Here is a 21198-nt window from a genome sequence, read left to right on the forward strand (position 1 = left end):
ACACACACACACACACACACACACACACACACACACACACACACACACACACACACACACACACACACACACACACACACACACACACTTTGCTCTTTCTTTGCTCACCAACTCAACAGTGTTCACACCTGCCACTGTTACCCTAGGGCTGGCTGTGAAGGGCTACGCTTGTACACGTGTTAAGTGTCAGACGTTGAGGTAGGCTGACCATGGTAGCCTTACTTTATTTCTCAGTGACCTCCACCGCCTCTCTTAATGTTCATTACAGCCTTCACATGTCTCTATTGAACTCATTCAATCTTTCACCTTTATCTCCACTCAGGTTAGCACTACAGCACTGCTGTCGTGCACTCAGGTACCATGGGAAATGTGGTCCAGTTCTGTCACATGTTGGTCGGGTACATCCAGTGTAAGGATGCACCAGAGGAGGGGGAGGAGGAGAGATCCCCACTACTGTCCAAGGAGGGGAGTGAGTGTGACTCCCTGACCCCATTGGATGACCTGGAACAGGATCTGGTGATTAACCCAGCCCTTGATAGAGGTCACTTCCTGTTTCCTGACATAATTCTGAGCAGCAGTCTATTAGTAGATGCAGGCATGGCAGAACCGGTGGTGTGTCTCCTAGTGACGGAGGGAGAGCAGGGGAGAGGAGGAGGAGGAGAGGAAGTATGGAGGTATGAGGGGAGAGAGGGTGGACAAGGAGAAAGGGGGGGTGGGGGAAGAGATAGGCTGTGCACTGAGGTCCAGACACAGACAGAGACAGAGACCCAGATGGGGATGGAGGCAGAGACACAGACAGAGACACAGACAGAGGTAGAGAATCAGACAGAGACTGACTATAACACAGACATACAGACAGAAAAACAGACAGGGGATACACAAACCCAGAAACAGACACAGACAGCATTAGAGATAGAGACAGAGTTATGGATAGACACTAGAAAACAGAAACATATAGATATATTGACAGAGATACAGACAGCTATACAAACACAAACAGAGATACAGACAGCAATACAAACACAAACAGAGATACAGACAGAAAAACAGACCAGTGTAGATACACAAACCTGGATACATGCACAGACAGAAATACCTGAGCATACACATGAAAATGTACAGACACAGGTGGAAACACAGACAGAGAGACAGACACTGGGCTCAGGGAAACTAGAGGAGGAAGCTGCACAGACAGAACAGATAGAGGAAAACTCTGTTCAAATGGAAGAGCACACCATCGAGACGGAAGACAACATCATCCAGACGGTACAGATCATTTTGACAGAACACAACACTCTTCAGACAGAACAGAACACTGTCCCAACTGAACAGAACACTGTCCAAACTGAACAGAACACTGTCCTGACAGAACAGAAGGGAGACCAGATGGAACAGAACACAGTCAAAACAGAACAGAACATGCAGCAGACAGAACCGAGTCCCACCCAGACAGAACATAATATGGATCACACAGAACCGAGTCCAAAACAGACAGAGCAGAACAAGGACCAGACAGAACAAAGTCCAGCCAAGATAGAAGAGAACATGAACCAGACTGGGCAGGATGCTGTGGAGTTGGAACTGGAGACTGAGAGAGAGGAGCAGGCTGTGGATCCATGTTTGGAGGGCGGAGTAGCAGAGACGAAGCAGATGACGCTCTTTGTGGTAGACAAGCTGTTCCTGGCAGCTCCACACTTATCAACAGGTGTGTGTGAGTGTGTGTGTGTGTGTGTGTGTGTGTGTGTGTGTGTGTGTGTGTGTGTGAGTGTGTGTGAGTGTGTGTGTGTGTGTGTGTGTGTGTGTGTGTGTGTGTGTGTGTGTGTGTGTGTGTGTGTGTATACATTATGTACTTTCCCCTACCCACAACAAACCTCCTAAAAACCAAACTGTTTGTCTTTTTTCTCACCTCATCCTTTCAGTAGGACAGCCCAGCCTCAGCCTAAAGGAGGAGGAGCCTAAGGATGAGGGCTCTGATGTAGCTGAAGGGGAGGTGCCTACCATCCAGGATGTAATCAGCCTCCAGGAAGCAGGCTTTACAGTCAGGATCCAGGCGCCGGGAACTGACGCGTTCAGTCTCCAGGTACTTACTCATCAAACACCGCTACAGTACCTCACAGTTCCTCTTCCCCTTTTTAATTCATGCCAGTCTTATTATCTTCCACGACACATCATACAATCTTTTATCAAAGGTCTCTCAGTGTCTCTCTCTCTCTCTCTCTCTCTCTCTCTCTCTCTCTCTCGCTCTCTCAGGTGTCTGTTCAGATGCTGGTATTAGAGCTGCAGCAGGTGCTTATGGACCACGAGGTGACATGCCACCGCACCTGTTTCTCCCTGCAGCTAGAGGGCGCTGTGCTGGACAGCCTCACTGAGCTCCGCTCTATCCAGAGCCTTCAGGAGGGGGCACTCATCAAGGTGGTGGAGGGTAATGCCATGGTCCTTATTCCATTTACGTAATAACAATAACAATGTGACAACAGTTGTTATTACCTGTCATTACAGTGTTATTACACAGGTGCTGTATAAGAGTAAATAACTGTAAAGGGTTATTGAAAAGGATGTACTGCCGTTATCTTATTCTAGCACCAAGGTGCATGAATTGAAGTGTGAAAATTAATGTGCAGTAGATATTTATCCATTATGAAAAATGTAAGTAAAAACAATGCTTTGTTATAATAAACCACTTCTCCCTCATCTGTGACTGTCCCGTTGCAGAGCCTTACACGGTACGTGACACCCGTCTCCATCTGCGACATGTTCGTGACCTGCTAAGGAGCCTGGACCCCACCGATGCACATAATGGGGCCAACGGCAGCTCACTCTCCTACCTCAGCCTCTACACACAGGGAGACATGGGTAATGTAGTTTGCTTCTTCCTCAGCCTCTACACACAGGGAGACATGGGTAATGTAGTTTGCTTCTTCCTCAGCCTCTACACACAGGGAGACATGGGTAATGTAGTTTGCTTCTTCCTCAGCCTCTACACACAGGGAGAGATGGGTAATGTAGTTTGCTTCTTCCTCAGCCTCTACACACAGGGAGACATGGGTAATGTAGTTTGCTTCTTCCTCAGCCTCTACACACAGGGAGAGATGGGTAATGTAGTTTGCTTCTTCCTCAGCCTCTACACACAGGGAGACATGGGTAATGTAGTTTGCTTCTTCCTCAGCCTCTACACACAGGGAGAGATGGGTAATGTAGTTTGCTTCTTCCTCAGCCTCTACACACAGGGAGAGATGGTTAATATAGTTATAGTGTAAACCAGCTCCCTGTTATTTAAGCTACTACCCACAAGGGTAGAGGAGTTACTTATACTAATCGTACTATTATTACCTGTCATCATTGTCCTCATCCCTTGTACCCCTGCAGAGAGTGGAGGGGGGAAGGGGCGGGGCTCAGAGCGGGAGTCCAACAACTGCGCCCCCCCTGAGTACATCCTTCCTGGGAGCAAGGAACGACCCCTCATGCCACTGCAGCCAATGAAAGAAGACTGGAAGGTAAGATGAAGCTCAGAGAACTGTACACATGATGATGTCTCCACATGATATTGAATTGAGGTGAGAATGAGAAGTGTTGCTTAGTAATTGATCTGAACATGATAATGATATTGATAGGATTATTCATCAGATGATCACAGCTCAATGCTGTATAGCTCAATGCTCCAACAAACAGACTATTGTTTAGTCGTGTTTCTCTCTCCACTGTCTGGGTCCTCTTCGGCTGTGTCGGGTAGCCATTGCAGTGCCTGCGGGTCCTGACAGTGAGCAGCTGGAACCCTCCTCCAGGGAACAGGAAGATGCATGGGGACCTGATGTACCTCAACACTGAGACCCTGGAGGACAAACACCTCAACATCACTGCATCGACACGTGGCTTCTACCTCAATCAGTGAGTGCTTCACAGCCAGAAGTTTTTACGTTAATTGAAAGCTGCCATTCTCCATGTGCTCAGTAAGTTTCATGACCCTTTGGCCAAACCAATTAATTCAAAATACCTTGAGAAAACTTTTAACTTTTAACTTTTAGCAATTCCTGAAAAGTTTACTTATTGGACATAATGAGGTATTTCCGGGACACTATGCTGACGATATGCACCGTTGGCTAAATATATTGTCCTTGCTAAGACCACAAGTCTTTGCTTACATGGCACTATGCTCACCAGTGATGGGTCAGCTTTTCTGAATTTCTTTGTAAAATATATACCAACTATCCAACAGTCAAACTGACATCCTTGTCACTGGCCTTTTACAAAGTCTGCTCTATGTTCACTGCCACAGATCAACTGCCTTTATCTTCAACCCCAAGCCTGCGGCTCCCAAGATCCTTTGCCACTCCCTGGTGGAACTCCTGAGTCAGGTTAGCCCCGCCTTCAGGAAGAACTTCAGCGCCTTGCAGAAGAAGAGGTGAGTCTGCTCACAGTCTGGTCAAATAGACATAGAATGAGGTAAACATGGGTTAGACAAGTTTTAAATCTTGAGATTCTTCAGGAGGTACAGTATATCAGTACTGGGAGCCAAATAGGACTCCTGAAACTGCATGAAACGATTGGAACAGTTGGTTCCGATTCATAGTTATTTCTGACTTATGATATCACCTCCATCCTAATCCTTTATCTCGTTCAAATAGAAACATTTGACCCTCTCTCTCCTGGTTGTCAGGGTCCTGCGACACCCCTATGAGAGGATAGCCACGCCCTTCCAGGTGTACACATGGACCGCCCCCCAGAGAGACCACGCCCTCGACTGTGTGAGAGCAGAGGAGACACACACCAGCCGCATGGGTCAGGAGGAACATACAGCTGGACAGGTAACACACACAAACACACATATATTACAATGTGATTTTCATTATACACTGCACACACTCTATGCACAAGTAACAGTGATATGATAATGTATGTCACCCATAGACCCGTGACTGGAACGAGGAGCTGCAGGCGAGCAGGGAACTCCCCAGGCGGAACCTTCAGGAGCGTCTTAATAGAGAGAGGACATTATTCAAGGTGACACCACTGTTGTCTTAGCTATCTGCTCTCTTTCCAGTATGTTCCCCACTCCCCAGAATATTTATTATATAACCTATTCTCTTTTCAGACCAATAGTGACTTTGTTGCTGCAGCCAAACGAGGCGCCATGGCGGTCGTCGATGGTAACGTCATGGCAATCAATCCAGGGGAGGAGCCTCGTATGCAGATGTTTATCTGGAACAGCCTGTTCTTCAGCCTAGGCTTTGATGTGCGCGACCACTACCTCCCACTAGGGGGTGATGCTGCGGCCCACGCCGCAGCCATCAGTGACCTGAGAGGGGTACAGGTATGAGTCAGTGGCCTGGTCCAGAAACAACTGCTAGTCCCTACCAGAGTCATAGATAGACCACCTAGACTGTCTATCAACAGCTCTGGTCCTTACCACCTAGACTGTCTATCAACAGCTCTGGTCCTTACCATCTAGACTGTCTATCAACAGCTCTGGTCCTTACCACCTAGGCACAGTGGAGATCTCAAATATTCCACCCAGTCTATCTGATTGGTGGAGCTGCTCCCATAATTGTTCATACCTATGCAATCCTTTCAGCTTTACACTTAATAATTAGGGGGTAGTATATACAATATATTGGATGACACCATAACAGCCAAACTATCTCTCTTTGGCTCCGGTACAGGCATACGCGGCCCTCGACACAGATGGGCTACACACACTGGGAACGGCAGTGGTGGATTACCGTGGTTACCGAGTTACTGCCCAAACAATTGTTCCTGGAATACTGGAGAAGGATCAGGAGCAGAGCGTGGTCTATGGATCCATAGATTATGGAAAAACTGTTCTCACGCACCCCAGGTAACACACACACCCCAGGTAAAACACACACACTCACACACACACACACACACACACACACACACACACACACACACACACACACACACACACACACACACAGTGAGAGTAAGGTTCATATGGAGAGGTGTGGGTTAGGTTCAAGAGGACAGGTGTGTGTGTCTGCAGGTTTGTGGAGCTGTTGGACAGAACCACGGGACCAATGAAGATCCAGCGTCACCTAGTGCTGGATCACACCCATCTCCCTGTGGAACTCTATTCTTCTGTCCAGACCAAGGGAATTCTGGGTAACGATGGACGCCACTACATCCTGGACCTGCTGCGTTCCTTTCCACCCGACCTTAACTTCCTGTTCCTGGAGGAAGGGGATGAGCTTCCAAAGGAAAGCCGGCACCTTGGATACCCACGGCAACATCGGCATGGCCTGGCAAATCTCAGAACAGAGCTGCTGGAGGCCTTCGTCCAACACAGGTGAGGGTGTAGAAAGTCTTTGCTGTCATGTCTTTGCTGTCAACTCTTTGAACACGATATAAAATCATGGTACACTGAAATAATGTATAAACGTTTTCACTGTCTCCCCATACTGCAGATATGAACTCCTTGGAGTCAGTGACTCCTGCTTTGACATCAGCTTTAATCCTGATGTCTGCTCTCCAGGTACACACACACACACACACACACACACACACACACACACACACACATCATATGCACAGGATACAGCTATAAACGATAAAATGAAATGCTTATTACGAGCTACCTCTCAAAAGTGCAGTGAAATACAAGGATAGGAAAAACTCTACTTCTCTCTCTTTCTCTCTCTGTCCTTTAGGGGTGCGTTTCCCAGCAGAATGTGCCGAGGAGGTTCAGAAACAGAGGCAGCTGCTAAAGGATGCTGCGGCCTTCCTGCTGTCCAATCAGATTCCAGCACTGGTAAGGCTAGAGTCCTCAACACCTAGACTGGACGCAAATTGCTGTGAAATGAGTTTCCATGGTTACTAGGTCACTAGCATAATATCATATGTATTGCCACTGTGTGTGTGTGTGCGTGTGTGTGTGTGTGTGTGTGTGTGTGTGTGTGTGTGTGTGTGTGTGTGTGTTGTAGCTGAGGGACTGTCTGGACCACACAGCCCTGCCCATGGATGGAGGTACCTTGACCTCAGAGCTGCACCAGCGGGGTGTAAATGTTCGTTACCTGGGCATCATGCTGGAGCTACTGGAGAACACAGGGGAGGGAGATAGACTCAGTCACGTACAAGTGAGTACACACACACACCCACACACACACGCACACGCACACGCACACACACACACACACAAATAGCATGCATTATAGTATATGAAAAAAAAACACAGATCCCAATGTCAGACGTAACTGTTGAACTGTTGACTTACAGAGAGTTGCCATCAGTGAGCTGATCACCAGGAGTGCCAAACACATATTCAAGACCTATCTACAGGTGAACACCAAACAGCTCAGAAAACACTATTCACTCTGAATAAATAGGCAAAAGAATATTGCTCTTGCCTGAAACTGTTGTTTATTTGTGATTTGTGCTTTTATTTGTGCTATTTGTGTTTTCCCTCAGGCTGTTGAGCCCTCAGCTCTCTCTGGTGCTGTCAGTCACTTCCTGAACTGCCTCTTAAGCTCCTCCTCCTCATTCTCTGACACCTCCCTGCCACCAGACGAGCTCCTGTCCCGCCGTAGGAGCCGCCGCCGCCGTAAAGACGGAAGCCGCATAGCCATGGTGACAGATGCTGCCTGGGCAAGACTTACCCCTAGTGACCTCTGGAGCAGGGTCAGGACCGAGGCTCAGGATTACTACCACTACACACTGCAATGGTGTGTGTGTGTGTGTGTGTGTGTGTGTGTGTGTGTGTGTGTGTGTGTGTGTGTGTGTGTGTGTGTGTGTGTGCATTTGCAATGTGTCAATTACATCTCTCTCTCCTCTCTTTAGTGAGAATATAGATGAAGTAGTGGAGAAGTTCGGCCTTCAGAAGATCTCGCTCCTCAGAGAGATGGCCATCAAAACAGGCATTCAGGTCAGTCCCTCTTTCCCTCTGACTCTCATGTGCTGCACTTTGACCAATCTATCTACTGTATCTATCCATCCATTGATCATTCCATCCACCCTATCTGTCCTTTTACCTGGGTCCAGGTCATCCAGCTCTCTCTCCCTGCCTCTCTCTCTCTCTGTAGGTTCAGTTGAGAGAGTACGTGTTTGATTCTCGCCACAGGCCAGTGTTTAGTGAAGAAGATGTGGTGAACATGTTCCCTGTGGTCAAGCATCTCAGACCCACCACCTCTGACGCCACACAGCTATTACGGCATTCACAGGTTGCAATACAGCAGGGTAATACACACACACACACACACACACACACACACACACACACACACACATATACTGTATAGACAGAATATACAACACCTACATGCTACCACACAGAAAGGTATATGCTAATTCATACAGTTTGAACACTTGGCTAAGGGTTGATTTAGCGTGTGTGTTTTTGTGTTCTCAGGGCTTCTGAAGGAGGGCTATCAGCTCATACGCCAGGCCCTGACTCTGTTCAGCAGTGTGTGTGGGGTCCTGCACCAGGATGTGTGTGTATGCCTGCGTCTGCTGGGACGACTCAGCTACATCATGGGAGACTACACAGAGGTAAATTTACTCTTTTACCTACTGACAACACACAGGTACTATGTATACATACATTTACCATACAAAACCCTGGCCCCAGCTGTATCAAAAACCCATAGAAAACCCTGACCCTAATTCTGTGTGCCTGCATGGGTGTATGTGTTTTCCAGGCTCTCAGTCACCAGGAGAAGGCTGTCCTGCTCAGTGAGAGAGTTCAGGGTATTGAGCACCCCCAGACCATACAGGACTATGTAAGTTCCTGCCTCATCTCATTGACCATAATGATACAATTATTGATATATAGTTGTAGCCTAGATAATGGTTGTGTCTGATCCGATAGGGGTGTATGTAATGACTCTTGTGACCCGAACGTTGCTGGTTCGAATTACGCTGGGGACACTTTTTGTTGTTGGTGCTAATTATTGCTAATTGTTGTTGCTTATGTTAATATTTGCTAATGGCTTCCCCTGACAACTTACCCTAACCTTAACCACTAGAAGTTAATGCGTGCCTAACCGCCACGCAAGTCGTAATTTATGTAACTCTTACGCAACGTATCAGGTGGTCAAACACTGGTATAGCCAGATACAGTAATACGATCCCCCAGACCGTATTTCCTTGGTTTGCAGAAACGATCCCTCATAACGTAATAATTTGGAGACTATGTTGGGTCCTATGGAAGAATTTCTTCTGTATTCTGTGTGCCAGACTCACCTGGCCCTCTACTGCTTCGCCGGTGGTCAGTCCACCACCTCTCTGCGTCTGCTGTACCGTGCTCGCTACCTCACACTCATCGTGAGTGGGGAGGACCACCCACAAGTGTCGTTACTGGACGTGAGTTAACCATGAACCAGATCGGGTGTATCTTATCTAATAATTCAAGTATTCGTTTGGTTTATTGAGTATTGATTGGCACTCTCTGTCCAGACCCTCTCCAAGTGTATTGATCTCTCTTGTGTGTCTTCCCCTGTAGAGTATGTTGGGCTTGGTGCTGCATGGGTTGTTGGAGTATGAGCTCTCTCTAAGGTTCCTAAAGAACGCCTTCATTCTCTCCTCAAAATTCCATGGAACAACATCCCCCAAATATGCACACAGGTAAAATACCATGTTTCTATGTTTCTCTTCCAAAAAGCTGTATATTTTTTACAACAACATGGAAATAATTGTCCGCTTTTCTCTCTCTCTCCTCTCTCTGTCACTCTTCTTGTCTTTCTCTCCCTAACCCCGTATCGCCTCCTTTCTTTTCTCTCTCCACACTCTTCCTCCCTCCTCTGCAGTTATCATCTGTTGGCCATGGTGTATGAGAGTAAGGGAGAGTTCCGTTCAGCCCTGCAGCATGAGAAGGAGGCCTACTCCATATATAGAAGCCAGGTGAGTGCCTGGTAAACCACAGATGAGGGCACCTTATGGACTATTGCTATTGTGGCACTGCTGTGTCTAGTGTTTTGGATATATACAGTACGCATTTCTATGGAATTAATGTGATATCATCCTGCTGCTGTTGATGTAATCCTGTTTTATCTTTGTGTGTGTGTGTGTGTGTGTGTGTGTGTGTGTGTGTGTGTGTGTGTGTGTGTGGTGCTGCACAATATATCTTGTGGTGTGTATTGCTGCCTGTTCCACAAAGTGTACAGTATACTTTGCTGTATGTTTTGTGCATGTCACTGTATATTTTTTGGCTCCTATTGTGAGCCTGGTGTTGTACAACTACACAGGTGGGGGAAACCCACGAGAGGGTAAAGGAGAGCTCAGAGTACCTAAAGAGTCTCACCCAGCAGGCTGTGACTCTACAGAGAGCCATCAACCACATCTACAGCAGCAGTTCCAGCACCTGCCTCACACCACTACAGGTCTGTACACACAGAATACAGACAATGACTGTCATACAGTTTTGGTAGAACACATATTAGAAACTCTTGAAGCACAGCAGTGCTTGGAATAGATAAGATACTGTAACAGGGAGGTTCAGTTGAGGCAATTTGACACATGCAGTAACTCCTTTACCATGTGGTTTTACTCCCTCCTCCTGTCACAGTTTTCTACACCTAGCATTCCCATGATTCTTCAGCAGCTCAATCTCACCTGTGGAATCATCCTCGTTCCTCTCAAGTGCGTACATTTGCAGCCTAATTCTGATCTGACATCCACCACTAGGTTTAATGTGTCTATTGCAGTAGTCACCAACCCAGGTCCCCCCCCCCCCCTCTCTCTCTCTTTTCCCTTCTAGCACCAAGGACCTTGAGGAGCTCAGGGCTGAGATGAGGGGAAGGGCCCAGATACAGGAGCTGGAGAACCAGTTAAGGCTCATGGACACAAATCCTGTTGACTGAGGATACCGATCCCCTCCAGTCTGGAGGACTTACAAGGAGTCAACATATGGACTTCTGAAATTAAGTGATGACCTAACACCAAAATACAGACAGTAAAGACTGACATGGTATGCTGGATATATAAGAGCCCTTAATTCTTGTCATAGTCTGAATATTGTTCTGTTTGTTTCCTTATGGGAGACTGGTCGAATTGAAAATGTAATGTGAGAATTAGTAGCCTTATCTAACTTTGAATGTGAGAGATCTCCTAGATCACTTCCTTTCCTTGTCTTCTTACCTATCTGACTGCTGAACAGAAAAGTCTGTTCTACTAGTGTGGACCACAAGACTGCATCAATGACTGCAGCAAGGAAGCAACATGTTTGATTCTGAATGGGGAGGTGTCCACATCAAAAGGGAATGGGACAATGGTGACTGAGGATATCACCCCACTGTCTGTGAATGTCAATAGGCATGACATTACACTGTCTGTTTTTCTTCAGCACAAATAAAAACTCAGATCCCCTGTCTAATCCTTGCAAATGGATTCCTATGTGATCTTGCAATACCACAAAATAACCACTGAGTTGCACCCTTTTGCTTGATTTACAGTTTATAATGTAAGGGCGCTTGCACAGGGTAAGACACAAAAAAACGAAACTAAACATTTGAACCTTTGTACCTGCCTAGTATGATAATGGCATTTAATCAGCTTTCATTGTAGTCAAATAAATGTTTTAAACATCTCACTCAAACTCATCAGACATGTAGACCTAACAATATTTCGCACAACCTTTCTCTATAAGCTATGTGCATTAAGTTTCAAAGTCAATTCTGAACCCTCAACTGGCAGGCACAGATGCATGCAGCAGTATACTGCATCAAAACCCTTGGCTGATAACCCTGAGAGAGGAATCACCTCAGACAACAGTGCATTGAAAAAAGCTAATAAATATCTTGTGGACGCCACCGTCTCCTCCACACATCGAACTGTCATTGACAGCTGGGCATGACTCCTTTCATCCTAGAAGTTAAAGTAGGAGGGTCTATCCATTCTTGACAGCGCAGTTGTTCAATCACAGGGAAGTAAAGGCACTGGGTCGTATCATGTGACTTTCAATATGAATTTGGCCATTGCCCCTTTATAATCACGCATCGCAGTATATCTCTTATCTAAAGGGCAAGAGCTCTGTGACGTATCCACTGCAACCTTTCACCTTCAGACGCTGATTTCAACAGTATGGTAAGAACGGTACGGTGTCAACGGTATTCATCTTTCTGTACAATTTCAACATTATTAATTGTTAACAATCACACGTGTGTGTATGATCGTCTCCTGTCCTTTCTTGATCGTCCCGTTTTGAATTAAAATCTAGTAGCGTCGCCCCGGTCTTTTCCATTGACGTCATATCCCAGAGTCTACCTTTTAAATCAGGCAAACTTGATCTCTACTCACTCTTTCCCGTCGCTCGTTTGCACTATTTTCTTTTTTTTGAACTATTCTTACTTGAACACCTCTCTTTTCTTGACGTGGTCTGAGCTGAAAATTAGCCATTCATTTTCCAAAAAAAAAAAGGTGATCATCTTTTTGGGAAGGAGCTGTCCTTCAGCACCAGTTCGGTTTGAACAGGGCGTGCGCGCCGCTCTGTCACAGCCTGCGAACCAACGCCAGTCCGTGCTCGTCCCCGCTGTCCGAGGGCGAATGCGGTACTGAAATCAAGGAGGAGAAAACAAGATTGACCCTGCCGGGTGATTGGAAAACTCCCACATAAACAGCAAAACAGCCTCATTCATCGCCTATTGTTATTGTTAACAAGGAGTATTAGACAGACAATACACAGACGGGTGAGCTGTTTTGATTTTATATGATTTTAGGATTTGTTTTGCCATAAAACGAAGCGGTAATGATGACGATGTGGCTGCAGTTTTTGCGCCTCCCGTCTGTCTCAAAATGGCGGAGTGGCCGTTAGAGCACATAGATTTGGAATTATTATAGCTAAAATCAATTATGGCATTATACCGTATACTACTGAAAATATTGTCATTGTGTAGCTAAACGCGGTGATGATAAACGACTCAAGCTGTAACGTTCACGTGCTGACTTGTTAGCGAGCTAGCTAGCCAACATTTCAACTTTAGGGGTGGGTCAGTTTAACTGCTGGAATAATGGAAGGTTGCAGTTAATGTTTCAAAAGACTTATAAACGAGGGTTTACTTTGCCCGTTCGTGAATTACTTTGCAAATATATTTGGGGCTACATATCGAGTTATTGAAATGTTGAAAGTTACAATTGTTCTACTTCTGATATAACGTCATATTTAGAAAAAGGGACGATCGATTCGACATCTAACGTTTTATTTCCAGGGGTTAGTCATACCCTTTTTTATGGGTGTTTGTGTGACTTTGTGTGTGAAAAGGTCGTAGTTAATAGTTACAAACATAGCCTGTAACTGCTTAATAATACCCCGATGTTCTCTAGAGTATTTTTACTGGTTGGATTGCGTATGTATTGGTAATCATTTTGGCAGCGTCATTATTTGTTGTGACAAGATGACAGTCAACGCAACGCCGCTTCAAGTTGGACTCCCAACCTTGGTCCTCGGCTTGGTTGGAATAACACACACAAGCTAGCAATTAGCTAGCTAGCTAGTATAGGGCGTGTTGTAGCAGTGCTGCAACCTTGTCGTTATCGAACGTCGAGCTTATTTCTCTCTCTAATTGAACATGAATGTGCCATGCAACTTTAGTTATAATATATCGATGGAGTTGTTAAGATAAGCAGCTAATTTCACATCGGGTGGTTTAAACGCATTGACTTCATGTGATATAGCGTGCTTGCTATCACAGCTAACAGGGTGGAGCTTTCGCATCGGGCCTAACTAGTTAGCTAAGCTAGCTATCATTCATCGGAAGAACACAGATAACGTGGTCACCCCAGTAGTTGTAGTCAGCTTGCTACATTGCTATCGCAAATTCTATTCACATAACCGTTGTGGATGATGTAGACTTTGAGTGTATTTCACACACAATCTTCAACTTTGCTGTGACACCGCAACTGGGAGTGGAAATCATCGTAAGTGTGAAACGGCTGGCTCATGCCCATTTATAGTTGCGCTATGATCTTGTGATTTAATTGAACGCATGAGCAATGAATTGGTTTATGATTGTTTTGCATTTTAATCGATGTTAGCATTGAGGCTAACTGTAAAGCTGTCAAGCCGTGAGATGTGAGACAGACAGAGAGAGGGAGGGAGGAGCGATCAGCAGCGACACAAACAAGAACGATTGACTTTGCTGTGATGGGAAGCGCCTGCAGGTCATAACAGCCGGCAGTTCACCGTTTGTTGTCAGGCCAGGCGGCTGCTACTTAGGATAGCTCTGAATGCTACTGCTTCATCTGTGCAATAACGAAGCGGTTCCACAATTCTGTGTAGTGCAATGTATTTCTGGGTTGCTGTATTATTTGCACCAGTTGATCCGTCAACGACAAATCACAGCTTACTAGCGGCCTGTTTCTGACTGTCATTCTCATTTAATGGCGCCGGCCAAAGCAGGTTTGCTTAGCCGAACCATGGTAGTAGTAGTAGCCTACTGATATTGTCAGAGGTGCTTATGTCTGGTTGAAGTATTGCCTTTTATATCGTGCCACTAGCACTACTAATCCAGTCTTTACACTCAACATTCCTTGCAGAGATATAATGGAGGAACAACCCCCCTGCAGTGTAGGCCACATTTCTACCTCCACGTTTGGTCTTTGGTGGCATGCAGTGCCTCTGAGTGTTTCACCGATGCAGCCGATCCATATGGTGTAGATGTAGGTTTAGTGTATCTGTGACATGGTACACAATGCATTGAAAGTGTTAAACATTTGAACAGCGTTAGTGATGTGGGAGCACGGTGTCTGCGTGATGCGTTAGCTGTCAGCACCTCTGTGTTGTGATTGTTAGTTGATGCTAATGTATAAAAGGCTGCTGTCTCTTAGCGACAGCTATGTAATTTCCTCTGGCAGGTAATCAATGCCTTGCCTTTATCCCAAAGCCCCCCTACGCTCTCAGTAATCCGGACACACACACACACACCACACACACACACACACACACAGGCTGGCAAGCGCCCATTTAGACATGCAAGCATCCACACACAGGTCATTATAGCTATGCTGCCATTGGTTTGCTTATGGCCTTGTGTTTTCTACTGCTTGCATCTTCTTCTCTCTCTTGATTTTGATCATATGATGGACAGCTCATCGAATGTCTGGTAAAGGGTACTGTGCCGTGTGCAAGACTCCTGTCCTCCAGGGCTGCAGTCAGCTGGATTTTATCTTTGTGCTTTTACCTCAGACCTCTTCTATAGAGCTTTGTGGACTCTTTATTTATTTATCAAGGTATTGTTCAGATGACATATTCATGGATAAAGGTAAACTATCAGACTCTGCACCCCAGCTCATATCTGGCAGTCAAGATAGAATGAGTTTTCTTCTAGTACCCAATGATTCCTCTGGCTTGTGATGTTTGATGTCTAGAATAGTCAGATGTCTACATTACCTGTGTCAGTCTTTTTTACCCCCAGCGTCACCAGTGTGTGATAACAGCATTTCCCCAGTGTTTTATTTTGCATTTCTCCCAGCCAGGAGCAGGAGCGTGGTGTTTGCATGCAGGAGTTGTGGTTTATGTAGAGTTCACCCTCCTCACTCTCCCTCTCTCTAAATGCCTGTCCTGGCCAGCTGCTGGCTCCTCCTACATGTCTGATTTTACACTCACACACACTTGTGGAGGTTTCTTTCTCGTTCACTCAACATCTACATTTATTTACATTTATGGCCTTTAGCAGATGCCTTTATCCAAAGCAGTTGGATGGATTTATCTATCCATCAGTCATCATAAGATAAGTAATCAATGCTCGCACCAGGGGCCATAGGCAGTCACAATGCTAGAAGATTGTAAAATTCCCTTCTTTTTTTTTTTGTGCTGGTCTTTTCAGATAAAAAAAATCAGACATGCAGTACACACACAAACACACTTGTTGAGAAACTCACCAGATCATCATATATACTGATGCGCTCTTTTTTTTCTTTATTTTTTTTTGCTGTATATCCTAAAATTCTCATTCATTTGAGCTTGTATAGAGTGATTGGTTTGGGAAAGTGCATGGCACTGCTGTCTCTGCAGTTTAAAGGGTTTTTTTCTGCGACGGGAGGAGGGCTTAACCAACACTCAGAAACCCTCTCCGGATTCAAACACCTTACGCTCTTGACGCGAGGAGAGCTTCCAGGAGACGGCCCCTCCCTAATCATGTTCCCCTGTGACTGCCTCAGATTGCCCATACTTTATCTAGTCCCTCGCTAAAGGGGCTGAATCCTGTCCTTGTTGAGAGGCATTAGGCCTTTGTGTCTTAAGTTTTGTTTTAGTATACTACTATGGTAGTGTGTTTTTCACACTGTCCTCAGTTTGTTTGCTTTGTGTGGTGTTGTCCCTCTAGATACAAGCCTAGTTTCTCCCAAAACATAGGCCGCGCACATTCACTCTCATCTACACAGATGATCCTGCCAAAGTGCAGCGTCTCATGCAGGTGTCAAGAGCTGGCGCAGCCCTGGTGATGACATCATGGTTCAGAGGGCAGGCTGATGCAGTTAGCGGGCTATTTCTGAGCTGTGTCGGAGAGACAGTCATCTCCACTAAGAGCCATCCACCCTCCTTGCCCTCACTAAGACTATTAAGACGTGGCTCAGCCTCGGTTTGTTCCTCAGCTCCCGCAGAAATAGATTTATGCAGACCCCGTCGACTGGCAGACATAAGGACGCTTCTGCAGGAGTCCACTCTGGCATTTTGTGGCGAATATCTGCAATTTCTGAGGATAACCGGTTTACAGACAGTCAGACAGACGGTCAATAAGAGCTTTTTTCCTGTTTTTTCTTCTGAAGGTCCCCTCTTGTGTCTGAGTTTAATCCTGTTAGCCGCCGTCAAGCCCCCTCCTCACACTAACTGCACTGTCAGCTGTCTGGAGGACTAGTGGTCTCTATCTCTCTCAGACACACACACACACACACACACAAGTGTGCAAAGTCTCACACACGACAGACATAAGGACACACACGTGCGCACTCACACACAAACACACACACACACGCTTGGTGGTCTTAGCCACTAAGCAGCTTAGAGCCACTGTCGTTCCAGGTGCCGGTGGTCTTGAGACTCAGGAAGTGGTTTGTTCCATTATCATTGAGGGCGGCTGTGTGAGATTTCCGTGCCTAGCTACATACTGTATTGCTCTAAACACTCATACACAATCCTACAATCAGAGACAAAAGCAGTAGGCTAAGCATTTCAATCATTGCAGTGTGTTAATTTATGATCTGTCATCCTTTCTTTTCTCTTTTTTTTTTCAAGGACAGGAAACTAATTGAATTTCTTTCTCTCTCCCTCTCATCTCTCTCCAGCAGATAATGGGTAGATCTGACTGCTGAGTTTCTCGGGGGTCGTCTGGTTTTTTCCGAAGACTGAAGAGGTGTCTCCAGACTCTTGAGTAATCGCCCGTTGTCTCCACCGCCTCCGCGTGGCACAGCCTCGTCACCCCTGAGTCTCTGAGGACTGATTGAGGAACCAGAGAACCCCCCCCAGTACCCCTACATCCTCACCCCCCCCCCGCCCCGTCTCACCCAGCCTCCCCCCTGAGGGAGAGAGCAGCCACTGCAGCCGTCATGGTGCTGTCGCAGAGACAACGAGACGAACTGTGAGTACACACACACACACACACACACACACACACACACACACACACACACAAGCAGTGAAAACATGCTTGTTTCCTCCAGAGAGTATTGTAATGTAGCTGTGTTCACAAAGGAAGAGAGAGTGTGTGTGCGCGCCTGTGCGTGTGCGCATGCCTGCACATGTGTGTTAGACCCGTAGAGAAAAATGTGGACGGGTGTGTGTGTGTGCGCCTCAGGGTCCTTCATGGGCTACTTAGTGTGAATATTTCATAACCCTCATGACTGGAGAGGGGGATGGGTGGAAGGAGGAGAGAGGGGGAGGGAAGGAAGGAAGGAAGGACAGACAGACAGACAGACAGACAGACAGACAGAGGGAGGGAAGAAGAGATGTCAGTTATGTGAGCTGCTCTGTAGATTGTGTCTGGCTAACCAGGCATATACTGCCTCTTATGAAACCAGACCGTAGAAGATTCTAGATTCTGTGGCGATCTCAAGCTCAGTACCAGTATCACTGCTGCCTTGTGAGGAGCAGTCATCAATCAGTAAATCAATTGATTAATTTATTGGATTTATATAGTACTTTCTCAGATGCCCAAAGCGCTTTACATTTTATGTGGGGAACTCAACTCAACCATTACCAATTTGTAGCACCCAATTGATTTATTGATTGATTGATCAATTGATTGATTGGTCAGGCAGGCATCAGCTGTCAGGCTCGTAGTGATCCTGTCTTTGCTGTGGCTCGCCATGCAGCTGGTGACATGCTGGTGCCATGCTGTAGTGCTCAGCAGCTCTGTAGACAGGAAATGATCTCTGTGGAATCACTCTGGTCTCTGCAGCCTGTGCCAACGCTGACCTAATGCACAAAGTCACTGGGCTGGCACACTGTTGATCCACAGAGCAGTAATCTGAAAACACAGGCACTAACTCACATGCACACTCTCTCTCTCTCTCTCACTCTCCCTCCATCTCTCTCTCTCTCTCTCTCTCTCTCTCTCTCACACACACACACTTCCACGTAGGTTACAATTATCCAACTTCCAGTCTCGGGTTGCTGATGTCAAAGCCTAAATTTAGAGCTGCTGCTCATGAAATATTGACCACTCCATCTGAGAAAGGAACCAAACCCACTCATTTATGTATGTGTGTTTGTTTCTGTGTCTGTGCCTGCGTCGCTGTCGTACGTTCATCTGTTCAGCGGTTTGGGTTAGTTACCATGACAACCAGACACACACACTTTCCGTGCGATCCAGTCCCAGCAGCGTTTTCCAAGGGGATCGTCATTTCACTGGACACGCTCCTTCTCTCCCTCTGACATTTTGAGCAGGACTGCTAACTTTCGCTGCGGCACACCATCTGCCAGGCAGGGTGTGGTCCTTTCTCTCTTAAGGTGGAACTAATAATTGTCTTATAAAGGTGGAACTTGATGATTTCTCTGCCGTACGTTGTCGAGGGCCAGCTTACACAATGTGTCGGCAGAAGCCTGGCTCGTTATATGGTCGACAAGAAACACTTCATGGGCGACTCACGCACAGGTCAAACCCTCATCAGACCCTCAAACGTCCCTCATCAGACCCTCAGACGTCTTTTAGTACATTTCCTCTTTGCGCTGATCGGTGGACGGGCGATGAACCCTGCACAGTGTGTACATTCACATCTATTGAGATGTTGAGAACCGTACGTGTGCTCTCCATAGCCGCTGTGTGTGTGTTCTCTCTCTGTCAGAAACCGAGCTATAGGAGACTACCTCCGTTCCAATGGATATGAGGAGGCCTACTCCACCTTCAAGAAAGAGGCTGAGATAGACATGGTAAGACCACACACACACACACACACACACACACACCACAATTTGATTATGATTCTCATGAAACCTTCTGAGAAGGTATTTGCTAACTCTCTCTTTCTCTCTCCCCTCCCTCCCTCTCTTTTTCCTAGAATGAAGAGTTAGATAAAAAGTATGCTGGGTTATTGGAAAAGAAATGGACCTCGGTCATCAGATTACAGAAGAAGGTACGTGTTTATTTGGCAGTGCCTTAATGTGCATTAGTGCATGTGTTTATTTGCAAATGGCTGACTGTTGTGGGGCCCTCCCTTTCTCTCCTACTCTCCCTCCTTTTCCTCCCTCTCCTCTCAGGTGATGGAGCTGGAGTCCAAGCTGAATGAGGCGAAGGAGGAGATGACCCTGGGGGGTCCGGTGGCTCAGAAGAGAGACCCTAAGGAGTGGATCCCCCGCCCCCCTGAGAGATATGCCCTGAGCGGCCACCGCTCGCCTGTCACTCGTGTCATCTTCCACCCCGTCTTCTCTGTCATGGTCACTGCCTCTGAGGATGCCACCATCAAGGTGTGTGTGTGTAATAGGTATTTGAGTGTATTAGTGTGTTTGCATGCGTTTGTTAATCTCTTGTTTTCAAAGCTGTAGAATAGATGCTGTGAAAGTGTTTGTGGGTCGGTGAGCCATCTTTGTTGAGAGGATGTTACAAGGAAAACACCTCTTCTCCTTTAGCCAACTTGTGTTTCTGAAGTATTATATCAGATCTAGCTCGGCCTGTACTTTAGATCTAAAATCAAACCCCTTTCTCTGTCTGTTAGTTTTCCTCCTCTTCCTTTTCCCTTTCTCCTCCTCCTCCTCCTCGTCTCCCTCCCTCCCTTGTTCTTTTCTGCTGTGTCACTGCCCGTCTGCGTGGAGATGGGGTGATGCACTGGTTGTCAGGAGCAACGCTGGCACAGCTCTTGAGCGTGGAGAGCTGCACCCTGGGAAACATGCAAATCTCTCTTACTCTAGCTGTATTCCTTTCCCTCTCTCTCTCTCTCACTCTTTCTGTTTGTTCCACACTCATTAGTCACTCCCTTGTATTCATATAAGCAGCACGTTTTACACCCCTGTCATGTCCACAAGTGGTCTTCCACTCAAAAGTGAGTAGCTGACTCATGTCTGTGTGTGTGTGTGTACATGTGTTATATGCAGGTGTGGGACTATGAGGCAGGGGACTTTGAGCGGACTCTGAAAGGCCACACAGACTCTGTGCAGGACATCTCCTTTGACCAGACGGGCAAGCTGCTGGCCTCCTGCTCTGCTGACATGACCATCAAGCTGTGGGACTTCCAGGGCTTTGAGTGCATCAGGACCATGCACGGTGAGGGACACGGGCTGCTCTTTCACATCGAGCAAGCTGCAGTTTGAATAATACCCCGTGTTGCCCTATACTGTAACGGAACTGTACTTTACATGGGTACATTTTCCCTACAGGGAACTTTTTGTGTGATTTCAGGACATGCGACTCTGGGAGCACAAAATGTGTAGATGACAAACCATGTCATTAAAGATAAACATAGACGGCATGAACGTGAGGTTTCAAAAGCAGCCCGATCAAGACGGAGGAGTTAGGGCAGATACGAGGGTGTTCGCTCCCGTGTCTCGTAAGGCGGGAGCCGTTGCATTCTTCTGTCTGGTTCTAATCGCTGGTGTGTGTCTCCTGCAGGTCACGACCATAACGTGTCATCAGTAGCCATCATGCCCAACGGGGACCACATAGTCTCCGCCTCCAGAGACAAGACCATCAAGATGTGGGAGGTGGCCACTGGGTGAGGGGAGAAGAAAAGATGTCTCCTTTATCAAATGTGGTCTTTTCTTGTCATTTGTCGTGGTGTACAGTAACCGTCTACAGGCAAACGGGTCTTAAGTCTGCGTATGTGTGTGTG

At 46.6% G+C, this 21198-nt stretch overlaps 2 protein-coding genes across 2 annotated transcripts in view; both read left to right on the plus strand.

The window, feature by feature from the left end:
• Positions 1-360: 360 nt before the first annotated feature.
• On the plus strand, positions 361-11076 carry LOC310822464 (clustered mitochondria protein homolog; the record flags this gene model as incomplete). The annotated part of the gene is given in 29 exon segments (XM_083694803.1): positions 361-903; positions 1141-1705; positions 1920-2080; positions 2251-2422; positions 2713-2853; positions 3367-3494; positions 3731-3885; positions 4274-4399; positions 4655-4802; positions 4906-4998; positions 5090-5308; positions 5658-5833; positions 6002-6305; positions 6309-6397; positions 6399-6490; positions 6666-6766; positions 6939-7091; positions 7231-7293; positions 7423-7676; positions 7792-7876; positions 8034-8187; positions 8360-8499; positions 8649-8729; positions 9187-9312; positions 9452-9573; positions 9756-9849; positions 10194-10328; positions 10514-10587; positions 10706-11076. Coding segments are annotated over 29 exon segments (4797 nt in total). The 3' UTR covers positions 10809-11076.
• A 1410-nt stretch (positions 11077-12486) lies between these two features.
• LOC310820621 (lissencephaly-1 homolog B-like) overlaps positions 12487-21198 on the plus strand; it is a 12528-nt gene continuing 3816 nt past the window's right edge. Inside the window, exons 1-7 of the mRNA XM_083692337.1 lie at positions 12487-12632; positions 17224-17516; positions 19222-19306; positions 19435-19509; positions 19634-19840; positions 20465-20633; positions 20979-21081. Coding sequence (XP_083548463.1) covers positions 17485-17516; positions 19222-19306; positions 19435-19509; positions 19634-19840; positions 20465-20633; positions 20979-21081 — 671 coding nt within the window. The 5' untranslated portion in view covers positions 12487-12632; positions 17224-17484. The remainder of the gene's footprint in view (positions 12633-17223; positions 17517-19221; positions 19307-19434; positions 19510-19633; positions 19841-20464; positions 20634-20978; positions 21082-21198) is intronic.

The sequence above is a fragment of the Argentina silus genome (assembly GCF_951799395.1).
Source record: "Argentina silus genome assembly, chromosome: 2".
NCBI lineage: Eukaryota > Metazoa > Chordata > Actinopteri > Argentiniformes > Argentinidae > Argentina > Argentina silus.